This window comes from Gymnoscopelus microlampas (genome assembly GCF_963454915.1).
Source record: "Gymnoscopelus microlampas genome assembly, chromosome: 15".
Classification (NCBI taxonomy): domain Eukaryota; kingdom Metazoa; phylum Chordata; class Actinopteri; order Myctophiformes; family Myctophidae; genus Gymnoscopelus; species Gymnoscopelus microlampas.
In genome coordinates this window covers 34077297-34100941 of record NC_139952.1, presented here as the reverse complement: position 1 = coordinate 34100941, position 23645 = coordinate 34077297, and the positions used below count along the sequence as shown (strand labels likewise).

Here is a 23645-nt window from a genome sequence, read left to right as displayed (position 1 = left end):
ACAATAGCCTCCAACATGGCTATCTGTACAATTGCAATATGCTATCAACTTGTATACGTACTGTATGTAAGGAAAGGTCCAGTACTGTATGTACTAGGCAGTGAAAAAGTTAGAAAACTGTACAGTCAAATGCAGGGATATTTTTTACAAAGGCTAGTAATGTTTGTAAACTTTACCAGCCACTTTGACAGGTAACCAACAATCTTATTGAAGTATATTTCCAGTCCAAAAAATACTTTGAATATTAGTTAGTCAAAAGCATAGTTTGTAGTCAAAAGCAGTTTGTGTATTTTGGAATCCATCATCCACTGTGGAGAGAGATGAAAATATTTGTTTTCTGCCCTAGTAATTACATAGAGAGCACTAAGTATACAGTGAACAAAGCAACAACTACGGTACATGGAAAAAAGCTAATGTGTCAACATATTCAACATGCAGAAGGTCCAGGAAGGCCATTTTCTGAAAGCAAGCTCACCCCAGGCACAAAGGTGAAGATGTTGTACTTCTGGTTTTTTATGGCATTCCTGGGGTACTTCTCATCACACTTCTCCGGGCAGCCAAGCCATACTGTCCGGGCCTTCAGTTCCTTCTTTCTCCGACAACAACGGAGCAAGCAATCACAGCAACTAAGTGGGAGGAACAGACATGATATGTTTGATTAAGTCCAGAGTTGAGATTAAACACCAGCAGCAACCAGCTAAGATTCTCTCTGGGTTTTCAGCCTACCTGATCAACTACTTTAGCAGACCAGACATTATTTGGAGGTCCGGCTCTATTCTACTGTACAATCCTATTTGTGGTAAACATTTTGATTGTTGCCACTGGTGTTTACTGCACCAGTCACATTGGCCACTAGACAGACAGTTAGGATTAGAACTGGCCTCTGTGAGAAAATACTGTAGAACATAAATGATACTCAATCAAAGTGTACCCTGTCCCTACATAAACACAGGGTGCAGTTGAGATCTCTCTCATAATACTGGCAGCAGGTTGGTCCAGTGGTTTGCCAGATCAACCTGTAACTGAGAAGTCAAAGCTTTGATCAAAGCTATAGTCATCTCCATGCAAGTTCTTCTGAATGAGAATGTCAGTCAAATGCATTAAGTGTCACATAAGAATAGAAAATCTCTCAGCTCCATCCTACATAGCAAATTAATTCCAGGGTCTTGTTAGAGTTAATTAGATCTGCTAGGTTTCTTTTGACACCATTTTATAAAAGAGGCTCTTCAAGCACTTTAAACAAGCTGAAATGGTAGTAGCACTCCAGGAGTGGCATTCCCATGCTATTGTCATTGACGTGAGAAGTCACATTCAGAGATGAGGTCAACTCAACTAAAAGACACACACAGTGTTTCTCTGAAAATCCCCAATGTTAATTTAACTCAGAGAGTATACAAATGTAACATTTGGTTACGTTTGTACCGTCTCAGTTACAAATTGATAAATTAACAGAGGATTTTACTGTGTACTATTGTCTATGTAATTACCTGTTAGTTTAGAGAGAGATTGCCTTCTGTGAACCCAGACAAGGGACATGCAAATATTGTCTTTACCCTCCAATAATATTATGTGAAAATAAGAGAGAGTTTAGGGGTATGTGAATAAAATTGCACCTCCATTTCACTGAAAACTCCAGAAAGAGCATTTGAGATTCTATCAACCTGGAAATGGGCAAGTAGAGGGGTTTATCCTATCTGACAAACTCAAACATTCTAGTAGTAGTGTAGGGGTCAATTCAGAGCTGCTCGGTATGAACAGGCACTAAACTGGCACCAGTGGGGAACAAAAGGGAACACAGCCTGGCCTGGTTTTCATGTATGCCGTCATGCTGCTCGCTTTGGCTTTTCCACCCTGTAAGCAAGTTGGCAAAACAACATAAATCCACTAAAAGACGTGTTTGTGTTGGCCATGGCATTCTCAGTCTCTGCGCTCCCAAATTCCAGATTCATAAGAGCGATTATTTGCGCAAATGAATGCTATTCAAATAATATGCCATTTGAATAGGCAGGGCTTATTCAACGTGAATTATTTGCGTTTTATAATCCTAGGCTAAGCACACATAAAATTACTGGAAAGCATCAAACTGGTCAGCTGTGAAAAATCCGATTTGTTCATTAGTGGGGGAAAAAAATCAATATGCGGCTTGGAGGGAGGAGATGCATCACCGATAACAAACGACACTGAAAACTTAATATTCTATGAAATTCATCCACAAACAAAAGGTACTTTTTGGGTAATGAAATGCCCCACAAACATTTGTTTACAAATGTTATTACACTTCATTGTGCTGGCATTAACAAATAGTCCTCTCTTGCATGTAGCCAAAATGGTCGTTGTTAGAGGGCAAAACCTGTCAAATGAATCATTAGCTGGATAAACCATGCCATTTTGTTTGACCTTAAAAATCTTTTTGGACTGTTGGTGCGCGTCGAGGAACTCGACCAAACAACGTGCCCTTATCCTCTCTTTGCACTTCACGCACAGCTGCCGGTGCGTTTGAAATCCAAACTAAGCATCATTGGCAATACTTACTAACAATCTACACCATGAATGCACACACTAACACACATGTATGTATACACAGACACATGTGGGGAATGATACACAACTCTCAAAGTGCGTTGAGGTTTTGAATAGAAATGCTATAAGTGGTTTATTGGTCCAGAATGTAAGTGTAAAGTATACAGTAGGTTGATGACAAGAGAGAGCCTGACTCGTACTGTAATGTTGTCGCAGAAATATCCTTCCCAATTGTAAGCAGCCATTACAAGTATGGGAAAGCAGAAAAATGTATCAATGTACAAGTTTCAATTATTGAAAATATTTTCTGATTTTGAATACATACAAAAAAATGGTTCCAAATTAATAACAATAGTCATGTATCATCATTAGTCATCTTATATTTATGTGAATGGTGAAAGATAAAGGTGACATCCTTTATCTTCCATCTTGTCTGCATGACTTGTGAGAGATGCATGCTGCAGAGACATTGAAGTTAATTTATGATATCAATACCTGTGCACATGGTCGTACAACCTAAGTGCTGTCTCAACAACATTATGAATGATTAAAAACACATGAATAATGAAGTGTGCCACCATATACCTGCCACAGAGTACTTTCCAGCCTCCTAAGAGGAACCAGCCCAGTCCTCTGTGTCTCTGGTGGACCCTGGCCCTGGGCAGGGTCTGGTAGTCACTCTCGTCATTCTCAAAGGCTTCCTCCGACATCATCAAGGGCATCTCATCCAAGTTGGAGGGCTCATCCTCTAGGGAGTATCTGTGCGGAAAGAACAAACACATGTTTTACATGATACATCAGTATATAGATAGTTAGATACAATATAACATGTATAATACAGAGCAACAGAATAGTAAAGTAACAACAAATACAGTACACTTAAAGTGTTTTATTTGTTAGATGTTTTAATCCAAAAAATTATAAAGCACAAAGGGTACAAACTTTCTTTTAATGTGGGGTGAACTCGTGGGAAATATCGGGTTTATGCCATGTGGAAGACTAGGTTTTAGTTAGTACAGTTGAAGCTCACTTAACATGTCAGCAAGTACTGTAGAGAAGCCTACATCCTCCATTCACATCAGTGAGCCACTTTTAAAAGGCAGATGGCAAACAATCTTGATCAATCTGTAATGTCTTATTCATGAAGTCTTTCTGAGGAAGAGAAAAGGTCTGTAGTTTAACAGGTAAAGCACACACCCAGTGTAGGAAAACTCACCAAGATAAATACAACACAAATAAACTGAATTAACCGCTATCAGCCTGGGGTCCCAATTTTGGGCACGTCATTACTCATTATAGGCAATCATTGTCAAAAATGTTCTCTGTGTGACACTGCCGTAAACCGAAGTATAAATCAGGCTTAAGTGGCTAAATTGTTGTTTTCATACAGTAGTGTGCAGAAAGAGTCTGCAGGCCCCCAAAGCATCAGCAGCTAAACTGTGACAGATAGGCTGCTGTAGGCGCCCCCAGCACAATAAACAGACTCCCTGGGGGGATATCAGACTCACTATAAGGAGAGCTCTCCTTTGGTCACACATTCTGGACTGGGTTGGCATGGGCTTGTCCAAGTTTTCCAAACATTTATGCATATACACATAGTAGGGCTGGGGGATATTATGGACACAATCAAACTTCACAATATATTTGACAATATACAGTGATATTAATATTGTGAGGCTGTAATGCAGCCTTTAAAACCAGGAAAACACAAGCTATGCCGTATCACAATATTATGATATCCAAAATCCCAGACGATATCTCTATCGCATAATATCACAATATCGATATAATATTCATATATGGCCCAGCCAGACTAAGACATAGATGGTACTGCAAGTGTCACGTTTGACTGACCTATTCCAGAAACATCACAAATTATTGATATAGATCAATGCCGTTCTACCTATTTTGCGGCTCTGGAAAAATATGATAATTAAAGTACTTTAGATCTAACAGATCACTATACAAATTAACCAGTGTGCCTTGCACTCACACAAAACAACATGGACATGTGATTGTGAACAAACATAAAACTGGCTTTAATGGGATTGTGAGCTTAAGAGACCATTCTTTCTCAGTGATTCTCACTGATAGTTTTACCAATAAGCTTGTCGTGCTGAAGTCAACACTAGAGAAGGTGGCAAATTGTAGAGGTACAGAGACTGTAATGGAATCAAAACGTCCCAGGTTTGATGTCCATCAACAGCCAAATCTCATGTCCTTGAGGAAAACGGTGATCTGCCAGCTTTACACTTGTTATGCTGGATAGAAATATCAGCTGAATGCCTAAAATGGTAGTGTAAATTGAGCAACTTGAACAAACAATAGAGTTCCTACAACACAACCTTTGTTTGGCAGCTAATAATACACCAGTGATTCTGTAGGCACTGAGTCACAGTCACACAAACAAGCGCCCGCTAAGTAACGGAGTCAGTCTTTACTATCAGCCCCTGCAAGTTGTCCATATGGCTTAGCCCGAGTGGCACTGAGATAACTTCCTGGGATTCATTGTACTTGGCCACTGAAGTGATTCTAAAGTGTACTCTCAACTTACCAACAACTGAGGTTGAGTGACGTTGAGCTGGGTGACTTGGACTGTTTTGCTGATAAACTTATTTTGGCAACACATCACAATATCAGACAGGCTCACTACAAACAGACACGGTGCCCAAATTGACAAAAACAATGACAAGTGGAGACTTGAGGAGAGACTGTCTATTCTGCTGTGTCTGAATCTGAAAACCTCTGGTATAATTTTAGTCAGGTGAGCAGCTACATACTATGTCGGCCAGTGAGATGGCTACAACAAAGATGTGTGCTGGCGGTGGGTGTGAACGTAATCAAAAACAGTGGAAAAGTCTGTACACACCCAAGAACTGCCAATTTGGCAGTTCTTGGGTGTGTACAGACTGAGTGCCAATGTACTGATGTTATGAGAGTTTGGTAAAGCCATTAGTTGTGGGTGGTCAAAAGGGAAGATGTTTTACACAGTGTATAACAGTGACAGCTGTTGTTCTTACAAGTTATTGGTGTGGGTGTAGTAGTTATTTGCCTAGAAGTAGGTGGTCATGTGACAACTGCAATAACTTGTTTGGTATTTACAACCCTAAGCTTGCCAGAGTCATGTGCTAATTGGTCTCATCTGACAAATGCCTGACTCTGCTATATGATAATTTTAAAAAAACATATATATCTAACTATGCATAAATAGTCCAAAAATTAGACCATGGAATGTCATGTGACTTTAAAAAGTGGTGTCTGGTCAGTGCAATGGTCAGCAGAGCCTTTGTGACAGACGTATTTTACTCTATTTTACCCAGGTCACAAATATAAAATAATAATAATACGACGAAAGCAATAAAGACAGAGAGACGTGACATTAAAATCACAGCTTTAACATTGTTGTGGGAGAGAAAATACGAAGTGAAGCAAGAAAGGGGACCTGTCAGGCTGTCCCGGCCGATAATAGTAGATCTAAAAGCTCACATAGAGTAATTTCGCGACGCGATGTGAGCTTGTGGATCTGCTATTATCGGCGCGCGACACCGTCGTGCGGCAAAGTATCGGGCCCCAGTTTCGATGTCAACACCAAGCTAACGCTAACGGTTCCAGGTGAACTGTGTCCACAAAAAGCCACTCTGATCTCATGTCACGGAGACCTGCGACATGAAATCATTGAACACACGAACCTAAAGTCTCTCTCCGAAGACTCGGACCCGCTCCTGCCTACCTTGAAAGTCTGGAAGAGTTGTAATACGGGGTTCTCTTCGAGCTCTTCCGCACCGGGTTTAACGGGATGCTGTCAGCCATCTTGGCTGGGGCAGCAGGACGCGTCATGACGTCACTCACACGCAGAAAAGCAGTTTGTTATCTGATCAAATAAAAAATAAAGTAGTGTGCCGATTTGATTTCTGTATGTGTGTGTGTTATAATACAATTCTTATTTTTCTATCTATGCAAAGACAAATATGCCAAATACAATGAAATTCCCTCACAGAAAAATGAGATAAAATACAACTTTGTATCTGATGCACAGTAGAGAGTAAATAGAGGCATAACGTTTTCCTATACTCTATATCTGCATTGCATTTCTGATGCAGTGATATACATCATGAGACATCAGGTCGTCTGGGACAGGTCTGCTTTCTGAACACAGAGTCAGAACTAAACATGGAGAAGCAGTGTTCCATTTTTATGGACCACCATAGCTGGAATACACTGCCAGAAAACTGCAGGTCTGCTGGCTGCTGCAACTCTGTACTTTTAAATCAAAGCTACTTTCTCTTTGCCGTTGCCTTTTACTGAGGTTTTATTTTATTTCTTCTGAACTTTAATTTATTATCTCATTTATTTTGTTTTATTCTGTATTTTCACTTAATAACGTTGGCTTCACTTTCTTAATTTTCACTGTCGTAGTGTTTTAATGTCTTAATGATCAATGTTTTGTGTTAAGGACATTGAATTGCCTTGTTGTCAATATGCTATCATACAAATAAACTTGTCTTGCCTATACTTATATTATTAAGCAGTTTATTACATTAAAATTAGAGACAAGCAACAGTGTTGGTATTCACTGAGCTAAAGCATTCTGCCCCCACTCTTATTAAAACCTAAACTGAAGCTTTATACTACTATATTTATCACTATTCACCCCCTCTCACTTTACTAGTTCTAAAATATTAACACCACAAAAAAAAACACATCCTTTGTTTACTTTTTATTTAAGTAAATGGCATATGAACCAGACAAAGAAAATATTCTCATTCGGTATGTTTCGGCCCAAAAGAATCTGTAAAAATATTTTCTGTGGGTAACAGGAGATTTCCATTGGTGTCCTTCTGATGCAGTCTAGAAAAATAGTGTCATTAACTTCTCACAGAAGATGCCTCTTCCTTATTTCAAAGCAAAGTTTGGGGAATAATGTAATGTAATGTTAGGTCAACACCAAGAATTTAAAAAATAAAATAAAATAAACATACAAAAACATCATAACAAATATACATTCTGTTTTCATGTGTATCTTTACACTACAGTACTTGATTCCCCCGTCTTACATAATAAGTGACGGATTTTATTCCAGAAAGAAAAAATGGTAATTTATAAGGACATTAAAATATTTTGCTGAAAATGCATAAGGTCAGGGAGTAAAGTACTGTAAATCTAGCAAAACCAACTCAAAGTGGCATGCATTGCAAGCTGCATGAAATGAAAGACATCAACCCGTGTTGAACATTTTAGTCTGTTTAAAAATCCATTGTCAAGCTTGTTCAATGACATTATTTTTCCATTCAGTGTTTAAACATGAAATCACCTTAAACCCATGAAATGCCAAGCCAAGTGAGGTAGTGAACTTAACATAGACTGCAGTTTGTTCTAGTTTGTAGTCTAACTGTTTAATGAGAATGAGAGGAGATATTGTTCATCATAACCTTAAGGATAGGTCATTGCAAATCAGAAATATACACATTTGAAATAACATTTTGTGCTTTGCACCAGCTAGCAGCATCGGGGCAGCTGTCCACAGAAGATTCTTGCAGATTCTTTGCATTATCGATTACATCAAATGTTCCCTTTTTTAGAGTGACAACACATCTCCTTCATAAGCACCATGGGAATTCTCAGATACAACTGAAACAACTTATCTAATGTATAGAAAAACCAAGATTCACAAATGACGGTCAAATAAAATAGCAAAATCTGAATATCCTACTACTGTATGCTTGGTCAATTGATAAAAAGTTTTTTTTTTAATCTGTATATAATACATTACATTACATAAGAACTGACAAGTTTTACAAATATTTCCAACGTAGTTTGCATAAAGTATCTATTCATCATGAATTCTTTATTCAGTTGATCCCAATCTCTTTACTGTCATCAATGAACATAGAAAAATGTCTATTAGCTCCAAGTTCCATGCCTGTCTTTCCTAGACTGGTTATTGAGCTTCCAGCAGTGCTCACTCTGTCCATGCCATGGAGCTGAGGAATTCCTCTGTTCTGAATAACGGAGATCTCATTGTTCTTCATGGCCAGGCCGTTGGTTATAGCAGCTGCGTAGCGGTTCCAGAATCCTGGGTCTACATTCATGGCTCGGGCTGCTAGGTCCTTCTGGAACATCTCACCAAACTTCAGGGCAGCATCTCCTCCCAGCAGGGCCATGGGGTTCTCCACTGACAGCCGGCGGCCTCTCCTAGCTGGGGCATTATTCCACATATGAGTGCCCATGTGAACCTGGAAATGAAGAGAGAGGAAGACATGCAATCAAGGTCATGAGCTACATATGAACCCAGGACCTTGTTATGTGTTCGTATTATTGTAAGTAACAGTAGTGGTATGAGCCCTGGGCTTAAGCCTTACACTCAGAATTTCACCCTTGCACTCCTTATATTTTTTGTTATGTAGATGTCGGAATTTAAGCTCATTGTGAGGTACTCTGGATAAGGATGTCAACAACTGTAAATGCACATATACTGTAAATGTATAGGTATGATGATTACATTAGAGAGTAACTAATATCTACAGTCATGAATGTAATTAACCTTTCAAATACATTACAATTTGTATCTACATAAATGTCTGACAAAAAAAGATATAGATATATTCTTTGCAATATGAGCAGGGATTGTAGTCTGACAAACAAACACAAAAATCTGCAATACCTTCAGATTGCCTTTAGTGGTGAAAGCTCTGCCGCAGATAGAGCAGACGAAGGGTTTCTCCCCAGTGTGTGTGCGCTCATGTATCTGCAGGGCACTGGCTGAGGAGAAGTTCTTCCCACACGCATTACAGTTGTGTTGCTTCGGGGTCCGTCTAGGAGCAGCAGGCCCAAGCAGGGATGTCATTCCTGGGCTGCCAGCCGACGGATAAGCCGGAGGAATGTGGAGGCTAAACGGTGCGTGTAGCCCCTCGATTGGGTTGTTGGGCTGATTGTGCCCATTCATCTCACTTTTTATCATGCCTGATGCACTGCTGCTAATCAGGCTCGGAATGCTTTGACCTGCAGGTGAAATTAAAGAAAGGAATTGAAGTTTAGTTTTTTTCTGAAGCATCATGGTATATAAAATGTGCATGCTTTCAACAGATTAGTGAGATATTTGATAAGGAATAATTATTTTGTAAATTTGTACAATATGTTTCAAACCTTTGTCAGCAATAAAATGTCTTGCAGTATTATTATTAGTATATCTACAGTATGGCATCATCATTGTAGTAGTTATTAATTTATTCAACAACAAAAAAAAGTCTCTCTCAGCATTTATAAATACTTGTAAAAACAGAACATTTATTAAAATGAATTAAATTAATAATGACTACTCAACACGCTGCGTGTATAGCAAATAGCTCCGTACCTCGTTCTCTGCTCAGATGAAATGGCATACTGTGGGGACTCTCCTCTTTCACACATGGATTGCCTGGCTGTATTCCCCTCAGGTCCTGTGTCCCTCCAAACCCTGATGTAGAGGTAGGAGAGTCAGATTGCTCCCTCTTCACTGAGGCTGCCAAAGGCTCTTGAGAGTCTGATCTGCTAGTTGCCACCGGAGATTTGCTCAATCTGCCTTCAAAATTGCACTGTATAGGAGATACACGGGGAGAGCTGAAGGTTTCAGAAACTGTAGGACTGCCTGCATTGTGATTTCCAAACCGTTTCTCTGTAAAAGAGCAATTAATAACAGCCCCACTGCCTATAAAACCATTAGCCAGTGACTTCATGCCAAAAGAGTGGTTCAGGCCGACAGTGGAGTCAATCATTCTCATTTGGTTCTCCAGTGCTGCTATACTCGAAATAATGGCTGAGGACTTGGGGGGAGAATCACAGACTGATACCAGGGGCTTGAAAGGACACAGACCATCCTCCTCCATATTTTCTCCCTCATATTCCTCTTCCTCATCCTCGTCGTCCTCCATTGAAATGTCATCCATGAGGTCATTGTCATTGCTGCTGAGGCTGTTGAAGTTGTCTCTGTCTGCCTCCTGCTCCTCTATAACTGATGAGTCTGGGATCTGACCACCCATGTGCATGCGAATGTGCTGCTGCAGCACAACAGCGTTGGTGAACTTCTTCTGGCAGATGGGGCACGAGTGCTGCACACGGAGTGGAGGGTTCTCTCTGTGAACACCAATGTGGGTTTTCAGGTTGCCTTTGGTGGTGAACGCCCTGCCACACACCTTGCATTTAAAAGGTCTCTCTCCGGTGTGGATGCGGTAATGCATCTTCAGCGCACTCTGGCAGCTGAGGACACGGTGGCAAAGGATACACTGATTGGGATCAGTGATCTTTTTGTCAATATTCTCCACCAGCTGCTGAAGCTTTGAGGTTTCAGATGTTTGCATAGTGTCCAGCAGGCCACCGGAGAGGAAGTTCATGTGTTCTGAGTTCAGTGAGTGGTGTGGGGAGTTTGACACGGGGGATGCCTGCGTGGTGTGCTCACGTGTGGGTGTGGTGGAAAGAGTTGGAGTGGTGGTGCTTGTGGCCACATTAATTGAATTGGCCCTCATTCTTGCAATAAAGTTTTGAGGCAGGTGTACCCCTTCTGTTTTGAAGATATTAGAGCCTTCATTCTCGCTGTTAGATTGTAGAGACTCTGAAACAGGAGGGATATTAGGCTCACTGCCTATGCGATTAGGTGACAAAGACACACATTCACCTGAAGCCGTCCTATAGGGAGATTTAACGGATGGTATTACACATGGAGAGTCATTTGAGCTTCCTATACTGGTGAGAGTAGAGGACAACGGAACACCCATCGGGGTAGGCAGAGTTGCCACCACAGGTTTGGTATCCAGCCAGGAGGACCCTGGTTTTTCTGGAGGGAATGACATCCCATACGGAATACCAGAACTTGTTGGCACATTGTCTAAGTATTCTGGCACAGGGTAAGGGTTCATCTGAACATGAGGATACTTTTCTTTGTGCCTCTGGAAGTGGACCTTCAAGTTCCCCTTGGTGGAGAAGCGATTACCACAGATGTTGCACTTGAACGGTCTCTCTCCAGTGTGGGAGCGCAGGTGGATCTGCAGGGCGCTGTCGCTGCCAAACACTTTGGCACAAAACCTGCATTTATGCTTGAAGAAGGGCTCTTCCGGGCCGGGCTTGGTGTCAAACAACGACACGTTGGGCAGCTTTCCCTTCCTGTGCTTCATCAAGGCGGCAAGGGGGTCGAGTGCGTTAGCTGTGGCAGCGATGCTAGCCAGGGGGTTGGGAAAAATGACGCTGCTAGGGGGGCTCTGAGGTAGAAACGGAAGGCTGGAAGATGGGCTGAGGAGGCTGTTCTGCCCCGACAACGGACTGGGGGAGTCCAGTGTCTGGGCACAGCTAACGCTGGTTGTGTGTGAGCCTGTATAAGGAGGCAGCAACGTGGAAATGCTACCACTTGAATTAGACAGAGCCGGGGCCGAGCTTTCTGAGGAGGCTGAAGTGTAGGGAGCGTCTCTAAAGTTGGACTGAACACAGGTTTCCATTTGTGAGGAGACTGGTTGCAACCTCTCCCGCAGAGAGGACAAGGAAATTGAGGCCTGTCCATTAACGGCTGACGGCATTGTTCCCGACAGCGGCAGTATGGGTGGAGTGATGAGGCGTTGAGGTGGAAACGGATTAGGAGCCAGAGACAGGGCCCTGGAAGTGGGGTTTAACGCAGCCTGTGTGGGCTGTCTGTTCATGATGGCTACCTGGCTCCGGATCTGCTCGATGAGCTGCAGCTGGTGGACCTGTTGCTGCTGCAGAGCCAGCAGGTGCTCCAGGATCACTGGGATGGCCGCCGACGCCGCCTTCCCTCCTGCACTGCTGCCACTTATTCCCTGTGAGAACTGGGCTACGGCCACTCTGGTGTTGTGGAGGATCTCAAGCGTCACATTTGTACTGGGCATGCTGTAGCTGCTCGCGGCTGACATCAGAGGGGAAGGATTTAACTCAGTCGAATCTTGAGGCTTAGGGCTAGAGGTGGATGCTGTATGTTTGTCCTGTGGCCAGTGCTCAAGCTCTGTGGGCTCATCCTGGTCCCTCGCCTCCTCCAAAGTATCCAAGCTGTCGTTGTCATTCGACACCAGCGTCTCTGCCGTCTCAAGCCCAGTGTCTATGGATTCCACAACGGTAGAGTTGCTGGGCACCATGCTGGGAACTGGGGAGGGTCCTGCTGGGGAATCCTCAGAAACAGGCATGGTGTCCTCGTCCTTAACTATGAGCACCAGAGGGTCTTCAGTGCAGACTCTCTGATGCTCACACAGTTCACTCCAAGTGAAGAACTCAGCACAGCACGTCTCACATATGTGGGTCTCCTCACTGCAATTGTGGATCTCCCCTCCTCTGAGCTCCTTCCTCTCAATGTCCCCAAGAACACCTGAAAACATCAAATAAAAGGCATAAATAAATGGGTTAGAACAGTGGTAATTAAGTATAATACTTTCCTGTAAACCATAATCATACCCATGCACAATTAATAGCTGATTACATTTACTAAGAATTGTTAAAAAGTGTATGTAGGGCCAGCGGTCCAGGCACTTAGGCTCTAATGTAGCCTGACAGCGCATCGTGGGTTTGAGTCCCGTTCCCGACGATCTTTGCTGCATGTCTCTCCCCATCTCTCTCTCCCTGTTTCCTGTCCATCCCCACTGTACACTTTCAATAAAAGCCCAAAAATGTAATTCTATACATACAGCATGACAGTTACTCAGTTAGTGAAGTCTAATATAGGAATAAATAGGTCACTAAAACAATTGATTTGAACGTTAAAAAAGCTTTCATTCACCAAAACGTATTTTCTGTTTTTTAATGCTCAAATTATTTGCAAAAACAATTGCATAAAAGTTATCTCAATTCCCAATTGTGGCTGCAGACAGTTAATGACATTCCATAGAGTACATTGATTTCTAGTTTATGTATATAATTCAAGCATCATATCTGTGATTGAAAGTAGAATTGAATAGACCGATCAATAATAAACTGCAAATAATTCTTTGTTTGTTTATCTTCCAAAAACACTTGGATGAGATTTATTGTTTATTTATTGTATAAGTACCATTAAGATAGTGTCACAAGGCTGTCAATCAATGAAAAGGTTAGTAAACTGATTTGAGTTTTGTGATTTTTCAAACTTTGTGGTAGTAATTTTTGTCAAATGTAGCAAGCTTCACCCAAGTAGCACTCAAAACAGGTAAAACCATGAATAAATGTAAATACAATGTAATTGAGGTTTCATTCTGACAGACACCATATTTTCACACAAATTAAACTGTTCCTCCACTAGAAAAAAGACAAAACAATAACAAACAAATACAAATAATTGAATCAAAATTCTAGAAGTGAGTTAAGGTGTGCAATTTAAAATGTGCAATGTCTAACTAAATTCCACTTTATACCCGTACATTTTTATAGATTCAGAATGTACAAGAAAGTGAAATGTACCTGACAGCAATGAAAATATTTAATCATATACTGTAAAATAATCATACTTGGCTGTAATATCATAAAACACAATGTTTAAGTTTTATTCTCAAGTTTTGTTTGAAAGTTGTAATCAGATCATTATAATCGTCTCAATGTATTGTCTGTTTTTAATCAGATACACATTGGTTAAATAATTCAATCTGCTGAAATCAAATGCACAATTATTAAGTAACCACAAACCCCCATATAGGCTACTGTATATTTACTTTTCTTTCAGACTGAATATGATCTTTGATATCATATTTTAAATTTTGCTTTACATAAGTGGAGTTGACATGTAGCGTCCCTCTTAAAAAGCTTATAATGATATGCTGTTACATCTGTTCAGGCTTTGGCCCATTAGGAAGCACATAGCAATACCAGATGGAAGAATTCTGGGAAATTAAGGGAAATCATGGTTACATACACTCCAACCTCCCATCTCTTCCATCTTTTATTGTAAACATCAAAGATCATTTTTGGTTAGATTTTAGTCAGAGTGGCATACATTTGCAAGGAAAGTGGCAGGTGTAATTCATTTTAAAGATTAGCTTAAACACAAAATAATGTTTTGGGATAATTATATTTATCACAAAAACTATTCAGAAATACAATATTTTGATGGTGACAAAATAAAAAGTAGTAAGCTACCAATAAAGAAACTATACAGTGTGTTTTGTATGTGTGCCCTATGTACAGTATACGCACATGCATGCGCACATGCATGCACGTATATGTGCTTATGCATGTGTGTGTGCATGTCAATATGTAACTATCAGGCACTTCTAAACATCTACAATCTGCAAATCTATTGCCCATGAGTTATATAAATTGCTGTGAACATAAACATTCACATGAGAGTACAAGTGCTGACTCAGGGTCAATAGACTTACACTGCAGCGATTTTCACAAGATTCCCCACTTTATTGTCATATGAACCAAAGTTACTGGGAATGTAAATAGAGACTAGGCCGTAAGAACAAATACATATACGCGTCTTACAGATACTATATTGTACGTACAAGGCTATTCATCCTTAGATTTAAAATATATAAAGTATAAGAAGACTCAAAAAGAAAGCCATGTAAATATCAGAGTGGTCAGTCAGTCAGCATTTAGCCATTTAAAATATATCACCTGTCACCTAACTAACATAAACTTTTTTCCCCGGTGAGAAAAAAATATTTATTTTCAACCGACACTTTCAATACTCCAATGAGCCCTACAATAATCTGTGTCAGTGGCCCACAAATTGGGTGGTCTCAAGATCATCAAGACGGTCAACCAAACACTAAGAACACCACAGCTTTTTTTAGATAAGGATGCGTGCAGCCTGCATGTTCTGAAATTAACTCAAACTAAATCAGATAAACAGGTAGTTTAATGTCCAGAACGATGTACCTTTAGAAATATCATAACCCCCACACTTTCAGTTTCATAAACAATTTCCACTTCAAGACAGACCAACACAAACCAACCGTTAAACACAGTAAAATCAGAGTACAAATGGTTCCATCTGTACTCTCAAGGCAAAATTAACACTCAGGATTTTCCGGTGTATAGGAACGGTATGCCGATTTTCGTCCACTAGGCCTACTTGTTGTGTAAGTGACTGCTTAATGCCGTAGATCCATGCAAACCCAAACAGTAATTCGGCACAGCATTAAAGCCCTTTTTGCCCGTTCGGTCCTATAGGCTTCAGAGGTCAATGGCCCAGATGTACTAATTGTATTATGATCCTGACATGAAGCACTTGCCCCTAGCAGGGTGAGGCAGACAAAGGTTAAGTCAGCAGGCTCAATCAAAGCCAGTCTGAGAGATAGAACCCCCCTCTGTCCCTCTGTCTGTATGGCAGGCTGGGGGTGGGACTGAGAAGGGCCTTGGTCCCCTCTCAACACCTTCTCATAGCCACAAATAATAAAGTGGCATAATAGCTACACTTAAGTGGCATAATAGCTACAGATACTGTAGTACTAAAATGACATTATGCTGTGCAACAAAGCATGGCGCAAGAGCCATGATGACAAACGGTTGAGTTGCTGTGTTAAACAATCCTGCAAATGCATCTGATGAGAAATTATGCTATAAAAAATTAACATAGACTAACGTGATCAAATTAGGCGAAAATAGAAACACATCCAAATAAATTATTTTCCATTAAGCTTTTAAAAGGGTTAATGTCTAGACAAAAGCACATTGTGGACAATAATCTAATGGCCCCTATGCAATTTGTTCGGTTGTTTTGTAACTTATTAAATGAGAGCAGGTCAAATAGTGTACAAGTAGGCTACATTGTGCTTTCAGGACAAAACTGACTAGACTAAGCTGCAGGTTAGTTTATGGGTAAAAACTTTAGTGTTGATAAGTGATTGATGGCCTATAAGCTACCTACTATAGTATTACAAACAAAATAATATGTGGTCTATTAAACGTCTAATATCTGATCATGATCATGAAATTACTTTCTAAACTCAGACTTGAAACAAACATGTTTCAATATATACCATTTTTGTTTAACAAAACAATTGACTATTATAACAGGCCATAGTGGGGAAAAAAATAATTAAAAGGGAATATAATGCGCACACACACACACACACACACACACACACACACACACACACACACACACACATATGCTCGCATGTGTGTGTGTGTGTGTGTGTGTGTGTGTGTGTGTGTGTGTGTGTGTGTGTGTGTGTGTGTGTGTGTGTGTGTGTGTGTGTGTGTGTGTGTGTGTGTGTGTGTGGTGTGTGCACAGACACAAAATACATTTAAATTAAGAATGATTCATTTAACAACATAATATTTTAATGCACAATAACCTTGACTTTTATATGAAATTATTTCATCTCTATATGGGCCAAATAAAGTCCTTAATAGCAGATACCCAGCCTGTGATGTAGACTATAGGCCTATATAGTATTATAAACCAAATAATTTTAAATCACTGCAAACAGAAGAGTAGGCTAATTTTATTAGAGCAAGCAAGTAGCCTAATTAACATTTCCATATTCAAATTATTTCTCCTAAATAGCACTGGGTCGGTTCGTATTGTAATGTAAATAAGCCTACGTTGTGTCTCCCATTAATGTGTAAATGTAAAATATTTTGACAGCTACAGGGAGGCCTTAAGAGGACGCGTTGGGCAATATCCAATGAAATTTGTAAAGAAAGTTATAGACGTCATAATATATATATTAGCATGGGCTATATATATATTGTATATATCATATCAATATTTTAGTATTTTTGCCGTTAAAGTTGTTTAAAGAACATCCCATTTCAGGGGGATAACGTGCCAAAAGTTGAACGTCTGTTATATTTGCATAGGGCCTGATCAGAAGAAAATATAAGATTTAAAAAGTTTAAAAACAAATCATTTGCAAATAAATTGGCTTTTCTTCAAAGTAACTAATTATAGGTTATAAAACCTAAACTTTTGTCGACTTGATTTGACGTCGTATACAAAAAGTAGATCGCCGTTACACTTAAATTAGGAATGATGAAATGCAATATAGCTTATAATAATTAAACAAATGAAGAGATTCAATTCTTAGCCATATGCTCTAAAGCAAGTTTCCCAAACAGTGGGCCAGGGCCCATTTGTGGGCCGCAGGTACATTTATATGGGTCACGAGTAAATATCCCTTTATTTTTAGTTTCCTACATTTTGATTTCATTATTAAGATTTCAAAATATTTTAAAAATGAAAATCCCCAAAAATGCAAAAACTGAATTCAAAACAAATTCAATGATTTTTGAATAAATAAAACAAAAGTCTAAGAAATCCCCACAATTAGAAAACAAACGTTTAAGAAGTAGTGAAAATAGCCGATCTTCGTGATGCATTGTGAGCCTATAGATCTGCTAATTTCACTTGGGTCCTGGCCTGGGCAGACATCAAATTTCTCTTTTGGGTCTTGCAGCTAAAAAGTTTGGGAAGCAGCTAGCCTCTAAAGTTAACAGCTGAAGTTAAAAGAAGAACAGACAGGTGTAAACTCATCCACATACCATGTTCTGAGAGGACATCAGGCTGTGATGATGGGTCTTCATCTGACCTGAGATGCTGAGGCTTGGCTTGCTTGCGGCGGGACATGTTGATGATGATTCTCGACGACTTGCTCCTGTCTTTGGCCGATTCATCTAACAACTAAACAAATGGGACCCTGGCCTTCAAGCGAGAGTCTGCTCTGTGAAATAAGTATATTAGCTGCTGTTGCCCGTGGTGATGTGCGGATTGCGCATGTCGGCGTGATTATGATGGAGGGAGGATAATGCTTTACGACTCTTGCTGCCCTTCGATAGGTGATTGGCTCCTGTCCAGCAGATTACCACTAGATATGGAAATGAGGGATGGCTTTAATAATCGCTTCCTGCGTCCACCTGGTTTTACGCATAACTCGCTCCTCTTCCAGTCCAGTCCCAAGTTGCCATGTATAAGTTTCACATGCGTTTTTAAGACAGTCCTCTGGTTGACTTGGCTTGCATTGACTCTATACAGGCACGATGTTGCTGCTGCTGCTTTGTGGACGTTAGAGACGTTGAAAGGTTTTTTTACATGTCCAAAATGCGCGACATAACCCGCGCTGATTCCCTCTTGATTTGGTCTGAAATAGGTCCTCCACTTCGCTTGCTTCTCGTCTCGGGTGGCCCACCTGGCCTGGCGAGGAAACTCTGATCGCCGTTAATCTCACGCAGAACAGAAACAGCCTTCCCTGCCGGGCTAAACTGCACCGTTATGTTTCCGGAGAAGAATTTGGTTGCACCTTCAACCTTTAGGCTACAGCTTATAAAGTGCTTAAAGCAAGGTCCAGCCTATGTAAGCAAGCCACGAGACCGAACACCGAAAGAGTAGGTCCTACATGCGTAAAATCAACTTTTAGCGCAAAAGCTCGTTTAGAGCCCGCTAGCGGCACAGATCGCCGACATGATGACTGATCTCTAAAGTGGACTCAAACAATCCTTGGTCTTGTTTGTGTGTCTGTGGCACCGGCTCTCTCTGCTCTCTCTCTCTCTCTCTCCTTGTTGCCTCCGCCTCCGGTCCATCATTAGTTGCCCTTGAGCCGCCTGCGATAGGCTACTGCTAGGACACCACATGAAGGTGTTGGAGAGCTGTTACTTCACTTGTAACGACCTCCCACTATTGGAGCCATAATACAGTGGTTCTCAAACTTTTGCACGCCAAAGACCCCCAAAATGACATGTATTTGGCCACGGACTCCCCCATCTCAAAAAAATATTTTATTTAAAATTGCAGAGCTACAAGCTCATACTCAGTGCCACACTACGAGCTTGTATATCATGCTATTTCTTAATAGCCAATAAAGTATAAAATATGGTTAAAGTGGTTAAAATGATTGTGACGCTATATTAACAAATTTAGCTGTGGACCCCCTGGTACCCCCCCCCCCCAAGGACCCCCCACTTTGAGAACTTTGACTCACTATGCAAAAGCTCAAAATGAAAAACGGAATAGCAAATTATAGGATTTATGATCAAAATCCATTTAGGTGTTATTATACCCTTTTATCCATTTTTTACTCTATCCACATCATGACACGTTAAAAAAACTGAGAGGGATTAAACAGACCTAGAGGCTACTTGACCAAAGCTATAATCCCTTCACCAGCCATTGTCCTAAAAGTTGTCATTATATGGTATTAAAAGATGCAACCGGCAGTTGTTGATAACTGCAAGTACTACACAACAGTCTAGTATTGATCGCAGTGTCTCCCATTCCTCTGCTATGGAGAGATAAGAAGGCCCCCACTCCTGGTGGAATATAATTTCTTCTGACCTATCAGGACTCTACAGACTTATGATGAATAGCCAGAGTGGCCAAGAGAGCCCTTATCTAGATACTCAACCTGCCTTGATTTGATATTGATTCTTTGTAACCTGCCTCGGCACACAAAATCAAACTACCAACTATTATTACTTGACCATTATCTCGCTGCAAAATTCAAACTATAGGGCTTTTAGTACCAACGGTATCCCACTGATGTTTTATATAGACCTTGATTTCTTTTGACTTTGTATGATCTAAAGATACCATCATTTAGTATTTTATATAGTTCAATAACCAAGTAAAAAGCATCTTGAACATAACATTCAATTGCGCAAAGCTAGGGAAGAGGGGACATGCTTGCTGAGCTAGATTAGTGAAGGCGGTCACCCCAGTTTCTTTCTAAATAGTGCTATAATTAAAGTTCACTTTCATGCAGAGCATGGGCCCAAGGCCAGCCTGTGTAGTGATCTGTGAATGAAACAAAAATAGACACTGTATAATGTGGAATTTACCAACAAGCCCCTATCTTATGTCTATGTGCCTGAATGTGTATATTCATACAGTATTATGCTTGTCAATGTTTTTAGTTTAAACCTACTCTATGTCCACGTCAGTGTCCGAGTTGGTGTGCCTCTGTGTGTTTGCTTATGTCATGATCGATTGCTTTTTAAACGTCAACTGTTTTCATCGTTGTTTTCATGTCCTTGTCTTAGACCTTGTGTATTTGCTTATATGTTTATGCCTGTACGTGTGTGTGTGTGTGTGTGTGTGTGTGTGTGTGTGTGTGTGTGTGTGTGTGTGTGTGTGTGTGTGTGTGTGTGTGTGTGTGCGTGCGCGCGTGCGTGCGTGTGTGTGTGTGTGTGTGTGTGTCTTTCAACAAGCTTAGATGTTTACAGAAATAGAGAAATGCATGAGGAGATTGAGAACATTTGTAAATAAGCTTATAAAGATGGTTTCTCTGGGCTGCGTATATCATTGTAGATCACTGGTTCTCAAAGTAGAGTCCGGGAACCCCAGCGGTCCTTGAGGGGGTCCCCAGTAAAATGAGAAATAATTTAAACACTTATTACATTTTTTGGTTATATGAATATCCGATCTATAACCTCACAACATGTTGCGATGCGATGCATGTTGAGCTTTTAGATCTGCTATTTATTTTTTAATCTTGACAAATGTTCTCTAATGGGAGTCCCAGGCTGGCACACAATCTTTTCAAATGGGGGTCCGCGTACAAATACATATCAATTTGGGGGTCCTTGACGTGAAAACGTTTGAGAACCACTGTTGTAGATTACAGTGCTGCTGTGATTTACTAGCAGCCAAACGGATGAGCATATTGAACCTCCTCCTGTCAGGCCGTGTCAGCCTGGAGGAATTTGAGTGCTCCACTGCTGTGAGGCCCCCTATGAAGATATGACAAACTAATGACCTCTGACCCTGAGCCAAGAAAGAGAGTGATCAGCAACAAGAACAAAAAAAGCAAAGCTTTACAATGAAATGATACATCGGGTCAAATGACATGACAGACACCACCCCTGCTAAGGGATGTCAAAGGAGGATGACAGAAATTATTTTGGGACACTTACGCCTACACGTTCATGAAATGGTATTTATGAGAGGGGACACTCTTTGGTTGTACTGTATACAAAAATGATGTAAGTTATTGAAACTCTTTGGGTATACTTTAGCCAGTCAAATGTATACATTACACAGCAAAATCCGGAGTATTCATTTAACTCTGAGAGTGTACAAACGAAACATACATTTTATATGTATAACACATTTTTAGTTGCACACACACACACACAGCCCTCTAACACTGATTAAACTGATTCTGACTTATAAATAGCCTGATGAGTAGGCCAGAAATTCTTGTAAGCCTACATTGCAAGCAACAAATATTAAGGGGTATAAAAGTTAAAGGCACATCACCCAGTCCATGGCCATAGTTTGTAACTCACGTGGACAGAAAACCCTGTGTTGTTTTTACACATGTATACATAATTCTTGAACATATCTTTCTGCTTAAGAGGAGTACACTGTGGCAGTCCTTTGAGCACTTCACCAGTGTGCAACGGAAGAGATCTCTAGGAGAATTACACACACATACACACACACACACACACACACACACACACACACACACACACACACACACACACACACACACACACACACACACACACACACACACACACACACACACGCACGCACACACGTACACACGCACACACGCACACACACACACACACACACACACACACACAGACACACATGCGCGCGCGCACACCCACAAACATACACATTCAGGGCCTGTTTCCTCGTATAATCACACAAAGGGATTTTTCTTGAAAATGATCATAAATCACCAGGCGGATCAATACAGTGGGCCCTGGCTGCGGTGGCCTGATAACACAATCAATACAGGGTATTTGGATTTTAATTAATACATGACAGAGGCTCAGCCCTGAAACAATGAAATATGATCGCGCTCCTCTTTTTGAAATAAGCCCTGTCCACCTGCAGAACGCCACCGATGTCCCCGATATCTTCCACAGTTTATCAGATGTCATTGTGAATGTGACACCATACCTGGGGAGCAGAGAGAGAGAGAGAGAGAGAGAGAGAGAGAAAGAGAGAGAGAGAGAGAGAGAGAGAGAGAGAGGAAGAGGAAAGGCAGAGGAAAAGCAAAGAGAAAGACAGTTACACACAAAAATCCATATTGATCATTTCATTCTGAAAGTGTAAATTCACACTAGATGTTACACAGATTTTACTGTGCATTTATTTGTACCAACACATAGGAAAAACAAGGGACCCAACACGAGGTCCATTCACATAACTGTCAAAGTGGACATTGTAGCTCCTATTCAGACGGGCTCCTTGCAATATCCAAAACCCTCATTCAACATCTGCTGCCGCTGATTGAGAACCGCTTCTTCATCCCCGCAAACACAAAGAAAACACAACAGACCAAAAGAAAAAAAGAAAGAAAGAAAAAACTAAATCAAAAGTGAACAAAGAGGGATTGAACAGAGAGCCATGAGTGATAGACAGCGTTGAGACAGACCTGTTAGGTTATGTAGTCTGAAGGGCTGAGCACACTGGAAATTTCTGATCACTTTAATTCACTACAACCAACCGGGGCCCAGAGCTCGCTCCCCCTCTTTGCTTTTATCTAACACTGTGTTGCTGTATTGATTTTTTTCCCCTCCTTCTTTATCTTCAAGGCTGGATAAGAGGACAGAGAACTAGGGGAGCGAGAGTGAATGGAGAACTTTCTTGAAGATTGCTGCTATTCTCCAGCTTATTGCCTCCTGTCGTTCATGGTTTCACATGACGTCCCCGGGTGTCAAGATCGTCTCCGAGCAGCAAACGAGGTGGATGATGATACTAGAGGACTGGGATCAAAAAGAAAAAAGAAAAAGAAAGAGAAGATGGGAGTGTGATAGAAACCATACAAGATAGAAAAAGAAATAGATTAAATGTAATAAATCCCTCCTTTTGTTGTTATGCGATGAAGGATAATAAAAGACCAGTTTTGATATTTTGGCTTGAAGCTAGTGGGGGAAAAAATAAGTAAAAAGGCCTCTTGAGAACTTTTGGTGAGTGTGTGTGTGTGTGTGTGTGTGTGTGTGTGTGTGTGTGTGTGTGTGTGTGTGTGTTCGCGCGTTCACACGTGCAAGTGTTTGTGTGTGTTTGTGATTCATTTGTATTTTGTTTGAGGAAACTAAGATTAATCACCTCTTCTTTTGCTGCGTTCTGACACATAAAAGCCTCATAATGACATGTTAGTGACTTTGTTGATACTCAAGTTTACATGACAACAACCTGTTGGCAAAAAAGAGGTACAAAATTTAAGGAAAAGGAGGAAATTATTTATTCTCAAAGCACTGAGGGTATACAAGCTTTA

General features: G+C 40.7%; 2 protein-coding genes across 5 annotated transcripts in view; both read right to left on the bottom strand.

Moving 5' to 3' along the window:
- atp9b (ATPase phospholipid transporting 9B) overlaps positions 1-6330 on the bottom strand; it is a gene marked incomplete at its 5' end in the record, with an annotated part of 52256 nt that extends 45926 nt beyond the window's left edge. For 2 of the 4 annotated variants that reach the window (XM_084080210.1, XM_084080211.1), the window contains 3 exons: positions 476-626; positions 3106-3279; positions 6251-6330. In XM_084080210.1, the coding sequence (XP_083936336.1) occupies positions 476-626; positions 3106-3279; positions 6251-6330 (405 nt within the window). Of the gene's footprint in view, positions 1-475; positions 627-3105; positions 3280-3462; positions 3635-6250 lie in introns of those variants that run through there. The other 2 variants (XM_084080213.1, XM_084080212.1) reach the window with 2 other exon arrangements.
- Positions 6331-7300: 970 nt separating this feature from the next.
- On the bottom strand, positions 7301-18924 carry sall3b (spalt-like transcription factor 3b). Its single transcript, XM_084079556.1, has 4 exons — positions 17956-18924; positions 9872-12856; positions 9182-9519; positions 7301-8753 (listed from the first exon to the last, which is right to left on the bottom strand). The coding sequence occupies exons 1-4, from the start codon at positions 18038-18040 to the stop codon at positions 8370-8372; spliced, it is 3792 nt and encodes a 1263-aa protein (XP_083935682.1). The 5' UTR covers positions 18041-18924; the 3' UTR covers positions 7301-8369.
- Between the last annotated feature and the right edge of the window lie 4721 nt (positions 18925-23645).

Bases quoted from the DNA above. Each gene is read 5' to 3' on its own strand.
- sall3b (XM_084079556.1), bottom strand. From the start codon at position 18,040: ATGTCCCGCCGCAAGCAAGCCAAGCCTCAGCATCTCAGGTCAGATGAA. The intron at 9,520-9,871 runs GTACGGAGCTAT...TTTCACCTGCAG, and splicing joins TCATCTGAGCAGAGAACGAG to GTCAAAGCATTCCGAGCCTG. The intron at 8,754-9,181 runs GTATTGCAGATT...CTTCATTTCCAG, and splicing joins CCACTAAAGGCAATCTGAAG to GTTCACATGGGCACTCATAT.